The following is a 23,828-nucleotide window of genomic DNA, read 5'->3' as shown; positions in this document are numbered from 1 at the left end:
ACACCAGCGGCAACAAACGCCACTCGAGCAACTGCAAAGCAAGCAACGCCGGCTACTTTGCATGAATACAAACCGCAATGTGATCTGCCAAGTCACAACAATTCGTGGATACTCTAAAAATGCAAAAAATAATTGTTACAGAGTTCAAATTGTTACAAATTTCATCAATTAACTACACTGCCTTATAAGTAATGGATTAAATAAACCTCAGTAGATCCAAATTAGTTAAGTGCGTACAGTGCACGCTGATTAAAGAGACCCAAGCAAAGGCAGCCGCTAAGTCCCCCGTTTAATTAAGCCAAAACACGCTATGTAATTGAAAGCATAACAAGTAATGCATTTTTCCTAATTGCCATTTAAAGCTTAATCTACTTATAAACTGAATACAAAAAACTGAACTGTGCACTGCCATTTAAGAGGCCGTTTAGATTAATTACGAGTGACTACTGCATGTGATGTTCAAAAATCTTCAATTGGCGGCGTCTTCATTTTGGATGGCAGTGGCTAAAAGCGAAAGTTAGCCAGCCAGTTCCGATGGGAATCTCAATCTTTTGTGAACTGGTCATTTATCTTTGAGTTCAATTTGCGCTTACCCAATCGGTTACGGAGGATTTGGGGTTGGGGGTGGTGGCGCCGAGGATTCCCATGGAGATGTGGTCACGGCTTGGGAGTTGGGGGTGCTACATCCATTGGTGAGCCGGTCCATGGTGGTCATCCTTTTTGGCGCGTTGCCACGCGTTTTGCAGTCACCATAAATCGCCTTGATTATCGCGCCATTTCAATTGACGGCAGAGGTCTCTCTCATCTTTCATAACTCGATGGCCACTGCATCCTGGAACCGTGTTGCGTAACCAATCCGGCGATGGACCACTCTCTTTGGTTTTGACTGTCATTTGTCCGACGGCCGTTCTTTCACTTTTCGCTTCATGCCCTTAATTGATTTTAACAAGTTTTCAGCCTCGGCCGTGTTTATCTTGACAATTTCATATTTCCCCTGGCATAAAGTGTCTTTCCCCCAGGCCTTCGGCCCCTTCAATCAATCTTTGGACCCAAAGTTTATGGTTTATATTTCGTGCCTTGTACTCGTGGCCAAAGTGTGAAATCTGAAACCCATTTACGCAAAATACGATTTCATGTTTTGACTCTTGTTTGTGTAAAGGAAGGTGGTTTAAGCTCTGCTGTCAACTTCAATTACTTTTGCCCAAAGTTGTAGGCTTTCAATCGAAATTTAATAGGACCAGCGTAACCGAATTACAAGTTCCTTGGGAGCAGTTGAGGAAGTTGTTCAAGGTTTTTCATAGTTCCCAGACTCTTCCAGACCTCTTAAAATATACGAAATCTTAAGAAGACAAATCAAGACTGCAGAGGATTGCAAAAGACTTGAAGTAAACTTCATTGCCGCACGCAACAATGGAAAGATACAAAGATACGGCGATACAAAACTATCTGCCGCCCGAAAAGTAAAAGGAATCCCAAACACTTCACGCATATTTACGTCTTCGACGGTGCAATTTAAATAATTGTGGTTTCTTCTAGCCACAAGTCTGAAGTCTTGGACAATTGCATAAGCCGGCCAATAAAGTTGCGAATCCGACTCTGTGCTTAATGACCATTTGCATTATCTTCTTGCCAAATTACACGGAGTTCGCCCAGAGGAACTGGCCACGTATCGGGGAGTGTATGGATGTCTTTGATGAATTACGAATATTTCGACAGATATGCAAATGCGAATGTGGCTGCCATTGTTGGATCGATGGCCGAAAGACTCGCACGTTTTTCCCTTTCCCAACAGCTTTTCTTCTCTTCGGGTCTCCGGGTTTTTGGGGCACGTGCAGCTGCTGATGGACAGATACTCGTAATGATGAAAAATTGCGCCCAGGAAATGCAAATATGAAACTGAAAAGAAAACACAAAGCGAATTCCGCTGATTTGGGGGAAAACCTCTTAATACGCCAGACAAAAAGATATTTTAGTTTAATATGCATTTTCTGTTTCCACCCCAAAAACAAACAAATCAACTTCAATGACCGCGATCCCACACAATTTAACCCCGCGGTTCCCACCGCAACCATAAATTACACCGCAATTGGCATTATAGACATAGTTTCAATCCCCAGATTTCACCTCCATTTCAGCCACTTCCATTTGGGTGGGAGCCGCAGATATTTGAAATTCCACTCGGCGGCAAGGGAATCAATTGCAATTCAAATGCAATAAAAGTTTGGCACATGCAAATCCAAGTGAGCGGCCTGCCCTAATTGGCATACAATGTATTTTTCTCAGCGTTTTTACGACGAAGAGGACACATCCTTCATGGCGTAAAAAATGGGTTTTAGGCATAATAATTTTCCTAACTAAATAAAGAATACACAGGAAATGTATATAATACATTTAGTTTCAAATGTACATGCATATACAAAACATTACAACTCTCCCAGCTTTGTCTGTTAACTAAAATGAGATCAGTGCAAATATTTTGAACATCACTAATGTGGAAAACCACTGGATACTACGCTCTTTTTCCCTGTGCATCGCTGTTGGCTTTAATTATTTCATTAGGTAAAGTTTTACTATATGCATTAAGAGCAGACTGGCGCACAATCAAAGTCGGCAGTTTCTTTTCACACATTTTCGCTTTTGCGAGCGCGGCAGCATCCAGTTTTAGGATTCATTCGAATTGCACTTCATTTGTAAAATTACGCATACGCCACGTTGTGCGATGGTTTTATGGGCTCTTTTGCATTTATGACTGTGCACCTGCAAGTGTAATTCGCCTATTTTGAGCACGCAGCGATTCGCATTTCCCCGGACTCAGGTGTGAATTTGATTTCGATTCGGGACGTAAGTTGAGAGTTAACTTAGTAACTTGTCTGCCTTGTTGCGAATGCACATGGAGCAACTTTGAACTTTGAACTCCGCAGTTAGCCCTCCGCGCCGCCAGAAATGCAGATAAAGTTTCCGGACCTGCATACTTCAAAAGTGATATAGGTGATATGCGTTTGGTATGTGCGAAAGGTGATGATTAATGTTCTGCCCTCGACACGACTTTTCCATTTGTCAGTTGGATAGGAAGCCACCGAAATGCGGTACAATAACACCACTCAGCAAATTGTAACAGAGTGGTATCAACTAAAATTGCGCCCATTAAACGGCTACCGTAAATGAAAGAAAAAATGGCTGAAAGTCATGCAAAATTCTGACTGCAGGCCACAAGAAACGGGGATCCGCAAGTGGGAAAGTGTTTCAAGGAATAGAAGTTGCAATTAAATTAACAGCTTCTTGTGGGTCGCAAAGTGGAGGCAATAATTTGCCAGGATACGGGTGGAATAGTGTGTTTACGGAATGGAATGAAAAACGCAAACGCTTTGAAAAGGTGCAGAATTTAATGCATTTTACACAAGGTAAAACATTTCTTACTTAACGTAAAGTGGTAAACAAAACTGGTGTGGAAGATAGCAATCGTTTAATCCATTTTCGAACTGAGATTTGCGGTAGAAATCTCTGTAAATCCAAATCCAATTTAGGTACAATGGGCAAAAGTTTCTTCAGACGCACAACAGAACTTTTAATTGCCGCCTGCAAATGAAGGTTAATGACAAACATTTGAGCTCGGCTCGAAGACAGCTAACCACTCTGAATGGCCCATTCGCTATCAGACATTAACATTTTCATTTGCCGGCGACCTTAGACAATTTGCCGCGTTACTTGAATTGCCAAATGGCCAACCGTTAAGCGAAAAACCAAAATATAAAAGCCAACTCTGTGGCAAAAAGTCGTTGACACTAATTAGCATTTAAAAGTGAGCGAGCAGAAACTTTTGCGCCGGCAGAAGAGTTCGAGTAGCAACAAATTCAATTGAATTGAACATCTTGAGCCGTTGGACATCCGAACATACAATAAATAATAAGTCTGCACATCTCGAATCGATGCACCGATGCGACGATACCATCGCGAACAGATGGAAGATGCAAGTGACGCGCCGGCGGCAACAGCCACATGCAACATGCAACAACTGAGGCAACACCAAAAATGTCAAATGTAAAAACGGCGAAACCGTTCAGTCGGCTGCACAAACTAAAAATAAAGAGCCAGAGAAAAACGCAAAGAGCCTAAACACAGAAATCGCACACAACAATATAAAATTTGCACGCTGCCGTTTGCCTAACAAGCAGGAAGTGTTGCTGGGCAGACTGGAGATGGAAACCCGAGGTGGAGGATGAGGTGCAGTTGAGGGGATGATGCCGCCGGTAAAAACCAGCGACAATGGATGCAGGAAGCAACAACTGTCGGCGTCTCAGCCGACTTCCTAGCCATCATCCGCCGACCCCCGGACCGGCCCGGCCCCAAAATCATAAAAATCCCCCACTTCCCAGGGATGCACCCATATTTCGGCCCATTGCGTGTGCTTTATCTTTCAGTGTCAACCTGAAAGTATTGCATCTTTGTATCTTTTATGCAACTTTCTGTTGATTCACCGCCCACTGAGGCGTCAGCCCAGTGAACAAAGTTCAAGTCATTGGATTCCCAGATATGCCTGTTGAGATGCCTGAGTAAACAAATCCCCCTGACATTTTGTGGGATCACACATAAAGTGCAAATGACTTTATAGCTGCACGAAATTTTAATTACTGCTACACCAAACGGATACATGCCAAGAGTTTATTTACAACGTACATTGGAAATTTAGTGGTTGGTACTAAGTTTATTTGGCGATTCAATTTGTCACTTAAACACGAACAGGAATAACCTTAGCTAAACAATATGTTTTTTGGGAGCAATGTTACTTCTGTTGCAAAACCTATTTTGAAAGTCCGAATGACATAGCATCCAGTTGTCCAATACTTGCATTTCAATGCCTTTGCAACGCATTCAAATTACGGCCCACATTACAACTTACTGAGTCGAGCACTCCAGTACACTAAATTTCACACAGTTGACTTTACTCCAATTTAAACGCTCTTTATCGTCCCAAAGGCATTGTGATCCCCATTGACTGTTTGGCAGCCTCAGTCGACCGACCGCCGAACGCTGCTTTTAGCCGCTTATTTTTAGCCGCATTGTTGAGCGTGAGATTTATCGCCAGCTGCGGTTTCTTTTTGGCCTTTTGGCGATCGGCGCGCTTTTGGCGCTTTTTTCCCAGCGGCATTCGGAAGTTGAATGAAAACCGCTTAGTTTGGGAAAAGGAAAGCGCATACTCACCCTTAAACCAGCCGATACCCTTTTTCATCTTTTAGTAGTTTCTTAATTTTTAATATTTGTTAAGGAATATTGGAATATTTCCATATGACAACAAATTTTATTAAAATCCAAATTAGGTCCTTAGGTAAAAGACCATTTCTTACGGGTTTATTGGCATAACTTGGCTTAGAAGCGAACCACAGTCCGCCGAAATGCATTTTTTTTCATCTGATTACCTAGAGGATTGAACCCAACTATTTCCAGGCTGAGATGGAAAAAAAAATTTTTTGCCAAAATTTTCGATTTTGATAAGGGGTACCATCATCAAAATTTGCAAAAATTAAAAAAAATTTTTTTTTTTTTAAATCAAAAAAATTGGAATGCCAGTTGTTAGAGAATATTTTTCCCAGCTCAACAAGGTATGGCATTCCATATTTCAACAATTTTTTCTTCTACTTGTAGCAGTTTGACTGATTTTTCAGGGTATTTTGGGAGTAGAAACTCCAAGACTTGTGCATTTCAAGGCGACCGCTTTTCATGGACTCAGATGTGAACTCGAACTTGGATTGCAGCTACGATTTGCATTCCCATCCATCGAGTGACATTCGGAGGCAGCGAAAATGCAGATTGAACGGCCACCAGTTGCTCCTTGGTGGCGGGTGCTGTTGGCCAGGCTTTGAATTCGGCTAAATTCGGCTCTTTGGGCTCTTTCAACTCGATTTCGTTTCCCAGGCAGAGCAATTTATTGCGGCCACAAGTTTGTCAATACACGAAATATCGCTCGACGCTCGTTAGCCAAAACAGTGTTTGCATATGCCAACTCTTGCTCCTGGCTCAACTTGGCCCGAAGAAATGGCCTTTTTGTAGCTCTTTTCGGTTATGCAACCACTGAGAGCGATTCAAGGTGAAATCGCAATAGGAAACGCTGCGCGACTGACAGCTGACTGCAGTTGCGTTTTAATTTTTATTATTATTATTCCTAAGAGCGGGAGTTTAAGCCGACATCCTCACTTGCATCAGAAGGCGTAGTTGCGTTTTCCCCCCACCAGGTGGGAATTACACACAACCAAGCCACAAAGTCGTTTGTCAAGTGTCGTTTATGAATTGCCGTGATTCATGGGCACTCGAATTTAATTACCAGGATTGGAGAAATGCTCAATCCATTAGCTTGAAGAAATATGAGTAATCGAGTGGGCATGAAAACAGTGTCAAACAAAACTATGATGTGCCAAAAAGTGAAATACACTTATTGATTTTTAATGTTGGGCCATAAAGGTGTTAATGATATGTCCATGTCAACTACTGTATTTGAGTCTTTACTGTACCACCCAGGGTTTATTTTACATCCCAATTCGTTCCCCCTGAATATGCTTGAAAATGTATTTTATGTTTTATGCCTTTATGTTTGCATAAAGATGGTTTTTCACTTAACTAGCCTTTTGAAGCTGCCGCCACACGCTATAAATCGCCACAAATTTAAAAATCGCATCGAATCGAACAATAAAAATGCTGACCCGAAAACTGACATCTAATTGAACACTTGTTGGTTCAAATTACACTCTCTGTCACCTTTCGCTGCTTTGTATTCGGTTCATTGAGCGTTCAGTCGAACTGATGGACCACTTCATTAAACTTAACACAATTAGCTGCCTGAATACGTAAAGTGGCAGTGGAAAGAAATAAATTGGCTTTAATAACATTACGTGCATTGATAAAAAACATGTGTTAGGTCTGGCCATTTAACTGGATTTAATTTTGTTTACAAGTTTGCATTGCGCAACTCATCAATTCCGTGAGCCATTAGAGAGTAACGGTTGCAATAAACTAACATAATTAAAATATCTGGCTTATTTGCAACATAAAAATTGAATATTTAGCCATAGGTAGAATGAGATCTGAAGTCTTGTATATTTTGTATATATATTTTTTGAATTTTCCACAAAAAAAGACTTGTTTCTTACTCAACAAACGATGTAAGATTTCGCCATACTTTTTCACAGAAAAGTATATGTTTCAAGCACCATTCCCATTTTGGTTTTAAAAACAAACCCCATCCAGAGCCAACATTATTTGTGATTTATTTGCCATGGCCCAAGCCCCAAGGATGTCTGGCGATAAGTACGATCCCGCCTGGCAATTACTTTCGCACACCAGACACGGCCAACCCAGATATATCATTATCTATACGGAGAATCTACGGATCGTAGGCCTCGCACAGTGGCACACTTACACACTCTCGCAGTCACAATCACAGTCTCACTAATTCACTCAGTCATCCACCATGGCACGTATTCGCATTTGGCGTGCGAGGGGCAGGAAATTTGTCCCCCTTAGAAAATGAAACACAATGCCAGCCCAGAGATGCACAGACAGACATCAAATTATTCGAAATTGCCATTGTTCGCAGAGAGTTTTCCTACGATTTTCACTTTCGTTGAGAGCAGAAGCGTGCAGAAATTTTCCAAATTCGACCCCACGAAAGCCTCCGCTCGCCAGGCCAGCTGACGCTGAAGTGAGGGATCGGTTTTAACCCAGCAGCGGCAAAAGCAGCGGCAGCCCAGCGGCGCTGAGAGCGAAAGTGCACGACACTGGGTCTCGACTTGGCCAAAATGTGTGGCCAAAACGAGGCGCTCAGAGAGAGCTCTCCAGCACATCCGACAGCGGGAAATCGGCGGTGCTGTAATAAGTTGATTGTGCGGTAATTTCGGTTTCACTTGCCATCCCACACAGACAAACAGACGGTAACCCCACAGATACAAGCGAACATGCCGTTCAAGATACAGATACTTTTGCAGACACCGACACAGACAGATGGCCAAGACAGCGCCTCATTATTGGCCTGCTCGCCACGCATGCGCAGTGCCCAGAAAGCAAAGTCGCATCATCATCATCATCACCATCACCATCTCCAAAAACGAAAAACGAAAAACCCAGCCGAAACGGAGACCCTCTCGCAGATACAACAACTGCTGATATTGTGGTAGTGGTGCCGTGCATCTGGCTGGATTTCTGTATAAATTGGTGATGCGGCTGCAGTGGTTCGTCAGTGAAGCATTTGATTTGGTCTAATAAACAGCAGCCAAGTGCAATCCGAGGATATAGCAACGTGAGGCACTATAAGCTTTGAGTTAACCCAATCCGTCTAACTGAATCCCCGTCTTGTTTCTGTTCTTTCCAAAAAACCGTACATCTATACAAAACCACAGACCGAGGATTACTGTGGAATAGTGCCGAGTGCTTAAGTGTGTGCGTTGTGAACGAAAAAGCCGTGAATCCGCATCCCCATCTAGTATCCATAACCCATACGCACCGTTGACCCGTGATTGTTCAGCCATGAAAGCCTTCATCCTAATGTCCTGCCTGGCGCTGGCCGCCGCCCGTCCTGAAGCCGGATACAACTACAACCGTCCTGGTGGCGGTGGTGGCTCCGGCGGTGGCGCCGGCGGTGGCATTGGCGGTGGCCTGGGCGTTGGTCTGGGCGGTGGATTCGGCGGTAGTTCCGGCGGCGGATTCGGCGGTGGTTCCGGCGGAGGATTCGGTGGTGGATTCGGCGGTGGCAGCGGCGGAGGCGGTGGCTTCAGCAGCGGCGGTGGTGGAGGAGGAGGCGGCGGATTCGGCGGTGGATTCGGAGGCGGCTCCGGCGGAGGCTTCGGCGGAGGTGCGTGTCCCTTGCACCCAAGATCACTTCCGAATGTAATCCATTTTAACGCAAAACACAATGTTATTTACCCACAGGCGGCAGCATTGGCGGTTTCGGAGGCGGCGGCGGCGGCGGTGGCACCACCTTGGTGCAGAAGCACATCTACGTGCACGTGCCACCACCAGAGCAGGAAGAAGTGCGCCAGCGCCCTAACCTGCCCGTGGGCCAGTCCCAGAAGCACTACAAGATCATCTTCATCAAGGCCCCATCGCCACCTTCGTACCAGGCTCCGGTTATTCCTCTGCAGCCTCAGAACGAGGAGAAGACTCTGGTCTACGTGTTGGTGAAGAAGCCCGAGGATCAGCAGGACATTGTCATCCCCACGCCCGCACCCACGCAGCCATCGAAGCCCGAGGTTTACTTCATCAAGTACAAGACCCAGAAGGATTCGAGCGGCATTTCTGGAGGTATCTCGGGCTCCCAAGGTGGCTTCACCCAGACCAACACCGGCGGTGGTTACACCACTGGCAGCGATGGTGGCTTCACTGGAGGAGACAGCGGCTCCATCTCGGCCCCGTCCAGCAACTACGGACCACCTGGAAAGTCCGGACCCTACTAAGTGGATCTTCAACCCATCGAGAACTCAAAATTGCGAACTTCGAACTCGGCCCAAGATGCTGACTAGTCCTGTCGTTGACATGCCCCCAAACTCTCACTCGATTACCACATCATCCACATCACATTAACCATCTCACGATCTTCGACCACCACGTGTCCCCCAATTATCTCAGACCTACATCACTCCTTTCAAAGGGGGGCGGCACTTTCGCCCACGACTTTTGTACATAATACGTTTCAATCCTTCCTTTCTCACTCACTTTGGCTATCACCTTTCGCATCTGTACATTTTTCACCTTCAACTAAATTAGAGTCTTACCTTCAGCCCTGCCTGGAAAATTCTATTAGCTAATAGGCGACATGTGCGGGTTCCTTGGATGGGAACCTCATCTGGCGCCCGGAAGAGCGAATGATGATGATGATGATTTGTAGCAGAAGATGATTTAGCGGGGCCTGACTTGCTCCATACATATAAATACATATACTTTAATTATACTAGGCTTAAGTACGTTATGCACAAATAAAAAACAACGGTGACAAAATTACGAAAAAAAAAAAACCTTTAAGATTCATTTCACACTCTTCAAGCTAATCATTTGCTGACCCTGTCTTTCCGCTCATTTTCCCTAAACTAATTAACCTTTTGAAAAGGGTAGTTGACATCTTGGAGAAGTGAGCTAATTAAAAAGTGATTTCTGGCCGTTATTCGCATTACTCCTGTATTCTAGTTTGTCGTTTGATAGAAACAAAGGTCTCAGCTGACCAGCAATTTAAATCCTGACAATTAATTTGAATCCTTTCTTGGCCAAGTTTTCATTAAAACATTTCGCTAAATTGCTGTGGAAAGTGTGCGAAAACTTTAAAACGGTTTTAGTGGCTTCAGTTGCACAATGGCCAAAAGTTCGTCTTTTATATTATTTAAACTTTTCTGGGAAGAGGCAGCAAGATCGTTTGCCTGAAGTTAATGACAAACTGTTGCTCCGGTTTTTTCCCTCTCATTACCAACTGCTTTGAAACCCTCCAATTTGCCTTGCTTTATTTTCTTTGTGAATTTCTGTTTATTTTTTTAATTTTGATTTTCTTTTCTTTTTTGCTACAATGTTTTAATGCCTTAAGTATACAGACAGCTTGGCATTGTCATTGCCGGACGAGCTTCTTCCTCTCATTTTCGCCCAGCTTTATCACTTTCACTTCATCGCGATTTTTGCTGTTGGCTTTAACCCATATCAGCCTACTTTTTATTGCAATAATCAAGTAATTCAGATGAGTTTAAAATAAGTTTCCCAGGCTTTCCTAATTTCTGATCACAATACTATGAGCAATAAAGCACGTGATTAAATTAAATATATATTTATATTTCTTGGGTACAACAGTGCTTTACTCAACTATGCCTGCCAAATATCACTTGAAATAAAAATGTAAAGAAATCAGGACTGTGTCCATAGAAATATAAACAAATTGAAACGATTTCGAGGGGAGGCAACCAAACTTGATATATCACCCAAATGGGTTAACCAGAAATTGCTGTCTATTTTTCCAATGGGCTCAGTTCAATTCGGCGTGCTGTGTGCCGCTGCCTTTGTTCCCAGCCTCATATTTCACTGGCATATTCACTCATATTTCGCTTCCGCCTGTCTGGGCCAAAAATGAACTGCTGCTGTTGTCTTTACCGTGACTATGGCTCTACCTATAGCTTTTGCCCGCGCAATCAATGGCAATCCGTCTTACAAAAGCGTCGCCCTGCGGCTCACTTTGCGGGAATTTGGTCGAGACCCTCTCCAATCAGATTCAAATTTCAGATAAGCTAGTAATACATATATACTTTAGTATAGGTATTTGATTGTTTGAAGTGTTGGCAAAGTTTGGTAGCAAAGAGGTTCTTCAATAAGCCTAATTAATTCCGTTTGGTACAAGTGCATTTTGCCTGGAATTGCCTGGCATTGCCTGGAAATTCCTAGTGGGCTCATAAAAAAGGCAACATGTTGGCCGGCTGGCCAAATGGCCAAAACAGGACAAACTGTGCAACAGAACGACCGTAAACAGGACTTTGCATGTGGGAAATTGGCCGGAAAAACTGCTGTTGAGAGCAGAATGGATGAAGTGGCCAATGAATTGAACCTGTATAGATCCTGCCCAAAAACAGGACATGACTGTTGGCAGTTGGGAAATTTGAAAAGTTTCTAAAGCAGCCACATTGTTGCAAATTGGTGCACTTTCCTTTTCAATGCAGATATTCTTTCACTTAACTACCTACTGTCATATGCACCTTAAGCCAATTATTTGCATATACACCACTCATTTAAACTTAGAATAAACCAGATACATATCAACGCCTGGAAGTATCTACGTGAAATTTATATTGCAGTGTTTTAACTTAAGTTTTGTGTTTCATATCCTGAAAAATTTAAAAACACAAATTCACAATAATGCAAATGAGTAATCTTTTGAGATATCGAAAATATATGTATGAGGGTAGAAAACACAATTTATGGGGAAAATAAAATCTTTAAAATTCAATTTGGCGGAAAACGCAAAGCAAACAGAAAGAGAAATACATTATTTTATCATCATCGACAAAAGGCCCCCCACAAAATACATATACATATATACTGTGGCCAAGCGAAAATTTTTATGACCTATACTTTTCCGCCGGTGGGCGTGTTGTTTCCTTTTCTGTGAGTTTTTTTTCATTTCCCATTGCCACGCCCACAATAAATCGCAGCTGAAGCACTTCCGAGAGGTCAAAAGCAAAAAGGAGACAGAAATTGTGAGGTATTAGGCTCGCACTTTCGGCTTTCCCGTTTAATTGACAACGCTGAAAGGTTTATGACACCTTGGGCGCTCTAATTAATTGTACGTATTCCTGCCACGCCCCTCTGCTTAATGCAGGCATTTGGTTAATTATAATGTATGAAGTATGTAGGTCGTAAAAGTAAAAGTAGGCGCAACAGCGGAGTATCCCTCAAAACCCGAGAAAATATCCCGTCTTTGACTTAAGGTGGCTTTATCGTCTAATATGGCTTATAGAGAAGCTCGGGAAATGAAAGCAAAATTCTCTTGGAAATGGCCTTGTTCTTAGGACTATAAATCGCATAGCTTATAATTGCAGCAAACAAAAGTACATTTGGCACACTCCCATTTCGTGTTTTGCTTTTATTATTTTATTGGATTATTTTTTATGACTGGATTTTTACGGCCTTTTGTCGTGGTCATTTGGTTATTGTACTCAATTCATTTTGTTCGCATGTTTAGGAAACCGTAAAAGCGCAACTTGAAACATTAGCAGCTCTTAAACTTTTCAGTTGGTTCACTAAAGATATTATAAATAATGAGATGTGAGCAACAAACTTTATAAAAGTCATCTGAAAGCTAAAATAATTCGCTCAAATTGAATTCAAAAGTTAAGCCACAGTTTGCAAGGCGGGGTTGCAAAAAGGGCCAAAACTTGGCCTATAATTTGCCGTGTAAATTAGTAGCTGATTAGTTTGGCTGCCGGCGAAGCAAAATTTTTAATGACCGTTTGATTTTGGCCATTCCACGGATAACAACTTGCGAGTTGGGTGCGCACCTCGACTGATTGTCGGGTTGCTGCTTTTAAATCACAAAAACTATTACCAACTAGGCTTCTTTTTTCTCCGGCACTTTCGCAATTGCTAGGCAATTAAAAGCTGGCTCAATTACCACATCGTAAGACATGCGGGTGCCCCGGGGTCAGTTGTTATTACCGGGAATTGGTCAAGATAACGTGCGGCACGAGCTAATCGATAAGTGAAATGGATTGATTAATGGTTGTAAGCTTCAAAATTAGTGCTTTACCCTTTTATTGATCCAGTTTCCATTGGCGGTTGTTATTATTTTATACCAAATTTTTTTTCTACTCCCACGCAAAGAGAGATTTCCATTGTGCTACGTTGTGAATACAATTTTTTTGCTTTTAATTTGCAGCAAGCTGTGTTTGCGTACTCTCCATTCGCTTTCAATGTCATTAGGCTAAGAGATGGAAAAAAGAGATCCATATAACAAAAACTAACAGGCTGGTCAGAAAAACGCAGTCAAACGCGTTACCCCGCCTTTTTGTTGTTATTTAAGTGGTGTTACTTTTTGTGATGAAAAACTTTAATAACATCCGGAAATAAATGAAGTCTGGCAAAATAAACACATGCCGTAGAAAGCTTGAATATCGAAGTTATGCCTTAAGCGATTTAACTTATAAAAAGGTAAATTAACCATTCTTAAAAGGCTTTTTCTTGCCGAGCAAAACTTCATCAATAAATCAAGCTAATAGGACCTAGAATTAGGAACCATTTGGCTGAGACGAACGTGTCCGGTAATTTAATTAGTGAATTACTTCGGAGAAAGGAATTGGAATAAAGTCTGCTTTGTTCCCCATCTCAGCCTTTCTATTCCACTCGAAATGGAGCTCTCACTTTTTACCTCATTGAAGCAGACTCGGCAGATCCAAGCTCATTTGTCAGCCTAAGACTTTGATGGCCCAGTTCCAAAAGCTGCCCTCTTTGATTTTGTGGGTGTGAATCCAAAAAGATTTTGATGAATTACAACACGGCTGGCTGTACTGAGCCACGAACACGAGCTCATTTTTTATGTAAGCCCAGGCGCGGCATAAACTTTGATGGGCGGACTCAGCCTTATCCACCAACCGGTTCAAAACCAAAACAAATCACCGAAAAAGCCAAGTGCCTTGTGATTGCAGCTAATGCCGGCAGCCTCCGCAGCCGGCAATTAAGTCATGGAACTGTCACGCTCAGGTGGCCAAAACAAACTGCCAAAATAAAGATGAAACCAGAGCCGCGGGCGCAGAAAATATAGCCGGCACATATGACATATGGCAAAAGAGTTAGCACTCCAGTTGGTCGAGCCATAAAGACTTCTCCAGACGCCAGATGATGTTGCGGTTTCCACCCACAGTCGACGAGTGCACTAGAAAAAAACATGAAAATACTAAAGAAATATTTACATTTTAACAAGCCATTTTTTTCTGTGTGGGGCTGGGGAAAGTTGGTGCCAGAGTTCAGCCGTCTGCAGACACATGTTGGGGCCAAAGGTCACAGCTGACGGGCGTCAGGGGAAAAACAGCATGAACATATTTGTATAAACATTCATTACGAGCTTGCTTGGGCGCACTCTGTTTGCTCCTCGTCTTGCTGCTTTGACGTCCAACAACGCGGCGTATACTTAATGTTGACACTGTTAACACTCCCCGGCTGGATGGCCAACAAACGAGGCATTAAAACGAATCAAACGGCCCACTCGTTAACTTTGCCATCAACTTTGCAGCGACTCAAGACTGGAACGGGAAACTGCATTTGCAATGGCAGAATCGACCGACAACAAAGGCGGCCAATAAAACGACTTGGCGGGTTCATAAAATGCAACTGCCAGCTTGTCCAGCGGAAAACTGCCGCCAGATGCACCCATCTGAGCTCGGAAAATTGTCGGAGACCGAGATTCGCATCCACAACGAGTATGGAATCAGTTCATAATGCCCTGCCATTGAACAAGATTCCATTTACAGTCGCGTTGCCCGTGATTATGTCATTATATTTGCATGCAAATAAGATTCAATTTCTATCCCTGCAAGTCTGCTTTTCATCTTTGATTTCATCATCTGTTGATTTTGCATCAACAGGCTGTCTTCCAAACCAAACACTTAAGGCAATATCTGTTCTTATACACTCAAGTAAAAAAGTTAAAGATGTTCATATTTCAGTTTCTTATATCCTTGGAAAACAAATTCGCACAACTAGCTGAATCATTTTACGTTTTGAGGCTTTGAAATAAGTTTTTTTAATCTAATAAATAGTTTTTTTAGTGTACGAGGCTCTAGATGTGCAAACTGAACCTAACATCTTTATCGTGGCTTTGTTTTAGCCGTAAAACTTTATGTCCAGTTTTTTATTCAGGTGGTCACGTTAAAGAGACGTGGCCCCTGAGTTCATTGTTACAGTAAACCACGCCACCATATTCGCAATTCAGTCGATTTGCAGAAAAACAATCAAAACTCCTCCGAATTGGGCAACTTTATAGTATAAGTGATATTGAAGCCCCGTGACTCAACGAAATTATTTATTCGGATATATAGAATATCCTAGAAATGTGCGGGTTTTTCCGTTCACGAACTGGTAAACAAAACTCGAACAGAGGGAGAGTTTTATAGGTAACTTGCGTGTCAAACAGGGAGGTAAAATTTATGATGTTTTGGCAGCCTAAAAGTAGACACATATCATGGCCTCAAATGCCAAATGGCTTGAAGGAAACCATATTTTCTAAACCTTGTGCTGCTACGATAAAAATAAGTTGCAATAGGCCATAAAAGCGTGTCATTGCCTCCCTATATAAACAAACTCGAAGTGGATGGTTTTATGTTTTATGGGGGAATTGCAAACAACAGATTTTACGTCTGGGAAACAGAGGTCAAGGTCGTTGAGTCATAAAAGCTGCGGAATGATTCGCGAGGTTCACGACCGCAGAAGTCCTATAAATAGACTCTGGCATTCAGTGTCCTTAAATTAATCGCCCTCTTCTCCACTTGCAGATGGTCAAGATGATGCTGACGGTTGTGTTTGTATTCACCAGCTGCTGGCTGCCCTTCAATATTTTGCAGGTGAGTTGCTCGTTTCCTGTGCAAAATCAACATTCACCTCGATTTGTTTTCCAAAGCTCTTGCTGAACGACGAGGACTTCGCGCACTGGGAGCCGCTGCCGTACGTGTGGTTCGCCTTCCACTGGCTGGCCATGTCGCACTGCTGCTACAACCCGATCATCTACTGCTACATGAACGCCCGTTTCAGGAGCGGATTCGTCCAGCTGATGCACCGCATGCCGGGCCTGCATCGCTGCTGCTGCCTGACTCGCTTCCTGCGCAGCGGCGGCGATCGCATGAATGTTGCTTCCGGTGAGATGGCCACGAAGTACCATCGCCAAGTCGGCGATGCCCTACTCCGGAAACCCAAGCCCATTAGGTGCCAGCCCCTTCACTTAGTATCCGTTTCCGTTTCCGTCTCCGTTTCCTTATATTTATATTGTTGTGATTTTGTTTCATTGCAAGCCAGTTGGTGATCTCATGGAATCCATAGTCCTTGGTAGCCACTGTTTCTTTCGGTTTTACGTAGCCTTGCATGCCAGTTGAGAAACACACAGACACGCAACCGCATGATTTGCACCAACCGCATTTTCCTGTTCAGCAGCTTTAGGTTTTAAGTAATTTTCTAACATTTTCCTCTCGTTTCCACGCACAACTGGCGAAAACAAGGAACGGGTCCAGCACTTCACCTCAATCGAATGAACACATCCACTACCTACATCAGCGCCCGTCGAAAGCCACGAGCGACTTCGTTGCGAGCGGTAAGTTGGTAGCTCTTTTTAAGAATTTTTGCTAAATTCTTAAGAGTTTTAGATATTTTTAAAATACTAATACACATTTCTCCTACTCAATACACCGCTAAAAACCAGAAGCCATTGTCGTGTGTCGAGACGTCACCGCTGCGGTAGATGCCACATCAAAAACGGAAACTGATTCGCCGCTGTGGCGATCGGGAAGCTCAGGTGGCACTAAAGCAAACAGAATAAGCACAGAGTTTTGAGTGCGAATACAACGTTAAGCAACCAACCAAAGATCGAAGCCCCCATTTTGCTGAGTGTATATGTGTGCGTATGTGAGTGTTCGAGTCTTTCACTTGTATTGTAAGTCAACGCAATAGAATTTTAATGAATGTATATTAAATGTAGTTAATTAAAAGTATATACAATATTCACATGCAAGTATTTAATATCGTAAGAAGTAAGATTCCCGTACAGCCCAAAATTATGCAATGAAAATTTAACTTGCTTAGCTATGACACGCAAAACGTAGCCTACTTATGAGCTGCGCGCTCGGAGGGTTTCGATTGAGAAGCGTTTTACCACTAAGATTATTGCACCTGCATCCAGAACCGTGCAAAAGACACCTGTATATTTGATCTAAACATATGGCTAGCTTAAGTACAAACGGGTAGAAAAATCACTTGACTGTTCCTGTTCCAATTGCTTACTCCTCGAGCACAGCCCACTACCAAATGCGGCACTTGGGCTGGTTGGGATTCATGGGCGTGCCTCGGGCGCACTTGAAGGTCCTGGCAAACTCCTCCGAGTTCGAGAGCACTCCCCGCAAGCGCATCTGTCCCGGGCAATGGGAATCGCTGAGGGCGTAACGCGATGCAGCCGGCGTGTAGGTCTCACACCACAGATTCCCAAACGAGATGAAGAAGAGCTGCTCGTGGGAGTAGTGCTCTAGTCCGGGCAACTTGGACCGCTCGCGTCCAACTTCCTTCACGTAGAGGCGGTACGCGTAGAAGGCCTCCCGCATTCCGCCGTTGTCCGCGATGTTCTCGCCCAGCGTCAGTTCGCCGTCAATCTGCGTTGAAATCAGGTATTCGATATGTAGAAAATTTAGAATGATTCATAAGCAATGTTTCCTGTAATTTGGGCAACAGCCTACATTTCCCAAGAATATAATAACAGTCGTACACTGCCAAAGGTACTCACATATTCATCGATGTCCGCGAGGTGGTAGCGGCTATATTGCTCCACAAAGCACTCGGTGCGATTGACATACTCGTCGATGGTCCTATTTGACCACCACTCGACCAAGTTCCCTGCGCGGTCAAATCTCCTGCCGCTGTCGTCGAAGCCATGTGTCAGTTCGTGGCCCAGGATGGTTCCAATCGAGCCGTAATTGAGCGCCCTGCCGAGGACACAGACCAACACACGGGTTAGGGCCATCCGGGCAGGGATTAGTGCTAGGTGCGGGTGCGGGTGCGGGTGTGGGAACGTGCCTGGTTCTCTGTTTGCTCGGCTATCTGTGTGCTCAGTGCTCGGTTTTTAGTACTTAGTGCTATTCCTGGACGAACTTACTCTAGACCAAGGTCGTAAAACGGGTATTGCAAAATGGCAATGGGCACAGCTGCAAAAGAAGATAGTGTCAGGATTAGTCACTCCACAAGTAAATGTTGTCCATACTCAGGCAAAGCACCACTGAACTTCAGAACATCGTCACACTATCAAATTCATCAATACATAGGAGAATGTTTAAATTTCATGATTGATAAATCTAGTCATGATAAAATTTACGGCGGTCAAGTTGAGCAGATAATTAGGCCATTATTAGTTACATTAATGTCTAATTTAAATAGCATTGTTAATTGCCAGCTTTCCCTATTTTCAGTGGGGCTTTTCTTGAAGTGCACTTACTGATTGCATTCGATTGAAACGTATGAAAAGCATTCACATTCGAAGGCGAAGTGGCCCAGCCAATGGGCTCTGGCTTATCCATTTCGTTCAGCTTCTCCATCATCTGCCAGTGGACGAAGTCCATGAGGTTCTCCAAATGGGTGCTGGCATTCATCTCGGCCCCCTCGTAATAGGCATTTAGCACGGTGGCATTTCGCAGCCAAGGGGGAAATCCGATAAAGCTCTTCATCTCAGCTGACTTTTGAATGGTCTTCCTCTTGGTAGCCGCATCCATCCACGAGGTGGACTTCACCAGGCGATCGAAGGAGCGCCGTATATCACTCAGCATCCGCTCAACTTTGGGCAGCTTTTCCTTGGTGAAGTCCGCGTCGGCCAGGACATAGCTCACTGCCATTCCGAGCAAACTGTTTACTCCATTGGCACAGTAGAGGGATCTCGGGGTGCTGCCCTCTGTGCCAATGGCCACCCGCATGTACTCCGAGTGGAGCAAGCGCATCGAACTCGATGTGTGCAGAATCAGCTCCTCGATGGTACTCAGAAACAGGTAGGATTCGATGTGGGAGGCGGGAGTGTCCTCCAGATACTCCACAATGTTCTGCAGATACGTGATGTCTGCCTGGCTGGTTACTATTGTCAGTTTCTGGGTCATTTGTATATTGCCGGCGTGGCGGGTGCCCTTTAGGATCAATTCCATGTAACGAACCCAGATGGGCAGTGTCTTGGGTGCGATGTTCTTGTCAGTTTGGTTCTGCAGATCCTGCAGGGTAATGTAGACAATGTCATCCGCCGGGTTCTTCGACGGCTTGGTCATGTTTTCGGCCTCCTCTTTCAACTGGTGTTGTCAATTAAATATATTACTACTGATATTACGGTGTACTTATAAACCCACCTCATGCACCTTCCTTGCTACTTTAACGCCCTGTTTGACCAACTCGGTGATGCCCAGGGTGGCCTCCTCTTGGTTAACATTGGGATCCACGTAGAGCAGATACTTTTCGATGACTTTCCGGACGTAGTGCAGGTAGGCGGTCATTCCCGTGCTGGTCTGCTTGGCGGCCTCCTCCTCCTCGCTCTCCCGCTCCTCCTCGCTGTCGTCCTCATCGTCGCTGTTCTGCATGAAAATGGTCTTGCGGTGGATCTTTCGCAGCATTTTATGGGAGTCGTCGTTGTTGCTAAAGGTAATTCAAGTAACTTAATATGCACAACATATTTTATAAACTTATTCGTCACTCACAAAGGAAACGCTGAATCAGACTCTGGAGTTCCGAGGGCAATGCGGTTAATGGTGCGGTTAAACGGATCCGGAAAGACATCGAACCCTATGATGAGGTCCATGGTGAGGTGTTGTTTAATGGAAACAATGGACTGCAGCCAGTTGTATCTGACATTGGCTGCCTCTGTGGCGTATTTGGAACCGCTTCCCAGAGTGAGATTCAAGGCGGAGGGCAGAATGGGCAGTCCAAAACGCAGCAGATAGTTTATCAGTGGCTCCAGATCGCGCTTGTCCAGCAGCTTCGTATCCATGCAAGCTCTGTACATTGTCTTGGCCTTGCCCACCGCTTCCGGTTCCGATTTGGTGATATTCGAGCGGAGGAACTCGCGGACCACACGCATTATGTTCGCCTGACGCTCCCGGAACCAATCGTTCGAGGTCACCGAATCCGGACGCGGATGCTCGTTGGCCCACCTGCCGCAGGTGAATTGGTAGAAGTCCTCGCAGGGATCAGTCTGCTCGTCCATCGCATAGATGAGGCTGGCCGCTGTGCGGATGCACTCCTTGCTCCGGCAAATCGAGCTGGATTTCTTAACTGGGATGGAGCATGTGAGTGAGTTTTATTTTGTAATTACTAGGTACTGCACTAAAAATATTAATTAATACGTACGGCCTAGGCTTACGACTATGATTGCAATGAGCAGAATGATGACGAGGGCCACCAGTCCGCCCAACACCACTTTGTGGTAGTAACTCCGACGAAACCTTGGGACAATGATCACCGGTAGGTTAGATAATGGTTAAGAACTAAAAGGAGGCGCACTTACTTGGATTGTATGCCAATTAGGTTTGGGGATACGGGCTCGAAGGGCAGCTGCTTTCCGTTCGCACTCTCCGTGGCCGAATTGTGTCCATGTCCATTGGCAGTTGCGTTTCCATTGCCACTGCCATTGGCTCGAATGGGTGCCGAAAGAAGGCTGAGGTTACCTGTAATTGGGTTTGAGCAATCTTTGAGTACAATGCCCCGACTCAGTACTAATTGGTCTCTGGCCAGGCTCAATTAGATTTGAGAAATGGATTTCAATCGATGGCAGATACTCAGAGGTACGTTTTATTAACACTAATTAGTCGAATGTTGTCAATTGTGTTTGTGCCTCCACCACCCATGCCACCCACCGCTTTTCAATGTTCGTGTATACCCTCTTATCTTGATCTGGGACATTTTTCTGTGTCTGTCGTCATTGGACATGTGATCCCATTCCTGGGGGTGTCCCTAATCGCCTGGCTAATGCATACACCTGTCGCAGGAACGTCCTGCGAATGCGGACCTGCATATACACAAAGACGAAGACAGCAAGCGTTTTAAGCTGGTGACAACGTCCGGTTCAATGGCCTGAAAACATTTCGCGTGTCCGGCAGTAGTTTCAGCCATTTTAAAATATAAAAGCCCATTAAGCCCCACGAGCCGATATCAAATGTGCATGCAAAATAGAGACAGTGAGGGCTTTTTTGGTCAAACACCTAATCCGGTCATTTACGTGTTTGCATACTTCTAGAACGAAGAATATTATTGGGGTCTATAAATATTGGTTTTCCAAGCCTGTAGCTTTTCGGCCTTTGTCAGATGTAATTGTTACGCATTACATAATTGTAAAATACAAAATTCAAAAATAGTAACCAAATGTTTCGTTCTTTATCCGTGCTGATGTTCAATACTTCCCAAATAGAGGCAAATCTCTTCGGCATGGCCGACGATGTGTACAATACCATTGAGATCTTCAAGGAGGCTGCCAGATTCGAGGCTGAGATTGGAAGACCCTATAGAATGATATCGAGCTTTATAGACTGCTTGGTGTTCATGGTGGTGGCTCTAATGGTGGTCGGTTTCGTCATGCACGATCGCATTGTGCTGTTCGGAAAACTGGCTAGAATCAATCAGAAAAATAACCAAGACGGGATGGTAAAAGCAAAAGGGATTCGGAAACCCAAACAAACTGCGTCTGGAGCTGCCGTGGATCAAGCAGATGAAGACGGAAATAGCGTAGCAAATTCCGGAAATGCAACAGATGACGATGTCGCTACCATTCAACCCATTGACGTTGAAGATAAAGCCGCAATGGTCGGAACTCCCGAATGGGCCTTTAAATGGCTATCCACGATAAGAAACAAAAGTTTCGGATCGATTTACGATGGGTGGTTCCGGTAGATTCATTCTACACGTCATGCAATGTAAATCTGACCAGTCATTTTCCGAGTTCCACGACATACGGATGGATATTTGAGGTTTTGCGGTTAAAGATTTCAAGTGGTTATTAGGCAGATTCCAGTACCATAAATTGCCTTATTATACTCGATTTAATTAGGAACATCTATCTACATACGTTTAAAAAGTATACATGACTCATTCAATTACGAATGCATTTAGCTCCAATAGCAATAAAAAACAATTCACTTTTCTCCTGCAGTTGTGAGTTTACAAATATTTACAAGTAATCTAAAACAGATTTTAAGGTATACTGAAAGTCACCTTTTACTAATTGGCATTTTTAAATCATTCGGTTTTGTTGCCAGGAACTGTGATAAGAGGGAAATATACTTTTTAAATAATATAAAAATTCGTAGTAGACCGAAAGTAGTAGAACTTCATTTTTTTAAATTTGTTTTTGTAATTTATTTGATGTTATGATGTCATAGAATTTCAAAAATGTCCCAAGGCTGAAGTTCCAAAGTCCAAAACCCAACTTATCTTAATCGGATTTTGAAGTGGCATACCTCTGTGGAGCAATTCTCTAAAAATCTGCTTTCAAATTTAGAATTTCATTTTTTTTTAATTTTTCTTGTGTTATGATGTAGAACTTCAAAAATGTCCCAAGGCTGAAGTTCCAAAGTCCATAACTCAACCTATCTTAATTGGATTTTGAAGTGGCTTTTTTGAAAAATGTGATATTTTTGCCCTTTTTATTAGTCTTGTAATATACTATCGATCTCCAAAAATCGTTTTCCTACGCCCACAGGCCGCCCAAAACTGTCACAACCACGCTTTTGAAAATTTGTTGAATTCTTTTACACAATTTCTACCGATGTCCATAAAATGTTGAAATTTCTCGTTTGCACTTTCACTAGCTGAGTAACGGGTATCTGATATTCGAGGATCTCGACTACAGCAGTATATCTTGTTTTATTCTTAAATCAGGGGTGCTTGAAATATTAATCAGCCAATTAATATTAAAAACAAATTTACCTGGTGTCTGCAATCTCTGCAGGGGCATCGGCTGCTGCTGCAGATTGTCGCCAAAGAAGCCATGGTTGATGTTGCCCGTGGTCCAGATGCGATTGCGATCCTCCATAGCCATGTCATGAGTCAATCCAGTGGAAAAGCCCCCGATTATTGCATGTTGTGTGTGATTTTTCCGCTTTTTTAACGCACACTGCCGGTGATTTTCCTAGGCACTTTGCGGCATATCAATGAGCAGGGTGATGAGCATGAGCCTTATCCGAATGCACGTCACAGCGCCCACATGTTGCGCTTACGCAGGGAACAGTTGGCGTCCAAGTGGGAACGGTTGAGCAGCTTATCGTTTGCTTATTTGCCTTTTTCCACCGCTACTGCCAACAGAAGGCAGTTGCATAATTGGGCATTATGAGGGCCCGAAACGAAAGCTGGAGCTAGAACTCTGGAAAAATCGACTCGAAGTGGAGCCAGTGCAGCGGGTGACTGGTCTGAAGCAGCGACTACCGGCGTATTGGAGCCCGGGCGTCGTCAACAGAACGTATTTATACCGCACCGATGCCTGCCTGCCAGCCAGCCAGCCAGCAACCGAATAACAACAACACGGCTGGCTGGCAGTGGCAATAGTACTACCAACAAACAAATCAGGCAACCCCCATTAACTCCTTCGGCCATGCAAATGTGCTGCGGCAATTACGAGCCAG

At 43.9% G+C, this 23,828-nt stretch overlaps 4 protein-coding genes across 5 annotated transcripts in view; 3 read left to right on the top strand and 1 right to left on the bottom strand.

Annotated features, from left to right (window-relative positions):
- Positions 1-17,208, top strand: part of LOC6555086 (RYamide receptor) — a 34,855-nt gene extending 17,647 nt beyond the window's left edge. The window contains exons 4-7 of one of the 2 annotated variants that reach the window (XM_026976165.1): positions 15,990-16,058; positions 16,115-16,416; positions 16,707-16,798; positions 16,907-17,208. In XM_026976165.1, the coding sequence (XP_026831966.1) occupies positions 15,990-16,058; positions 16,115-16,416; positions 16,707-16,798; positions 16,907-17,037 (594 nt within the window). In that variant the 3' untranslated portion in view covers positions 17,038-17,208. The remainder of the gene's footprint in view (positions 1-15,989; positions 16,059-16,114; positions 16,417-16,706; positions 16,799-16,906) is intronic. The other variant, XM_026976168.1, reaches the window with a different exon arrangement.
- On the top strand, positions 8,192-9,846 carry LOC6555061 (serine, glycine and glutamine-rich protein). Its single transcript, XM_001981567.3, has 3 exons — positions 8,192-8,284; positions 8,385-8,836; positions 8,914-9,846. The coding sequence occupies exons 2-3, from the start codon at positions 8,512-8,514 to the stop codon at positions 9,435-9,437; spliced, it is 849 nt and encodes a 282-aa protein (XP_001981603.1). The 5' UTR covers positions 8,192-8,284; positions 8,385-8,511; the 3' UTR covers positions 9,438-9,846.
- On the bottom strand, positions 17,154-23,736 carry LOC6555085 (endothelin-converting enzyme 2). Its single transcript, XM_001981565.3, has 9 exons — positions 23,137-23,736; positions 20,723-20,882; positions 20,566-20,660; positions 19,917-20,490; positions 19,572-19,854; positions 18,683-19,514; positions 18,347-18,395; positions 17,978-18,176; positions 17,154-17,846 (listed from the first exon to the last, which is right to left on the bottom strand). Exons 1-9 carry the CDS (start codon positions 23,246-23,248, stop codon positions 17,502-17,504), a joined length of 2,649 nt encoding a protein of 882 aa, XP_001981601.1. The 5' UTR covers positions 23,249-23,736; the 3' UTR covers positions 17,154-17,501.
- Positions 21,504-22,128, top strand: LOC26526734. Its single transcript, XM_015153919.2, is given in 1 exon segment — positions 21,504-22,128. A coding segment is annotated over 1 exon segment (552 nt). The 5' UTR covers positions 21,504-21,576.
- Positions 23,737-23,828: the final 92 nt, after the last annotated feature.

The sequence above is a fragment of the Drosophila erecta genome, unplaced genomic scaffold (assembly GCF_003286155.1).
Source record: "Drosophila erecta strain 14021-0224.00,06,07 unplaced genomic scaffold, DereRS2 tig00000000-arrow-pilon, whole genome shotgun sequence".
Taxonomy (NCBI): domain Eukaryota; kingdom Metazoa; phylum Arthropoda; class Insecta; order Diptera; family Drosophilidae; genus Drosophila; species Drosophila erecta.
This window is presented reverse-complemented; position numbering and strand designations above follow the sequence as displayed.

What these genes read in the sequence shown, in the direction of transcription:
- LOC6555085 (XM_001981565.3), bottom strand. Translation starts at nt 23,248, where the DNA reads ATGGCTATGGAGGATCGCAATCGCATCTGGACCACGGGCAACATCAAC. An exon ending in GCAGAGATTGCAGACACCAG is followed by an intron (nt 20,883 to 23,136) that starts GTAAATTTGTTT and finishes ACCCAATTACAG; the next exon opens with GTAACCTCAGCCTTCTTTCG. An exon ending in GTTTCAATCGAATGCAATCA is followed by an intron (nt 18,396 to 18,682) that starts GTAAGTGCACTT and finishes CTTCTTTTGCAG; the next exon opens with CTGTGCCCATTGCCATTTTG.
- LOC6555061 (XM_001981567.3), top strand. Translation starts at nt 8,512, where the DNA reads ATGAAAGCCTTCATCCTAATGTCCTGCCTGGCGCTGGCCGCCGCCCGT. An exon ending in CGGCGGAGGCTTCGGCGGAG is followed by an intron (nt 8,837 to 8,913) that starts GTGCGTGTCCCT and finishes ATTTACCCACAG; the next exon opens with GCGGCAGCATTGGCGGTTTC.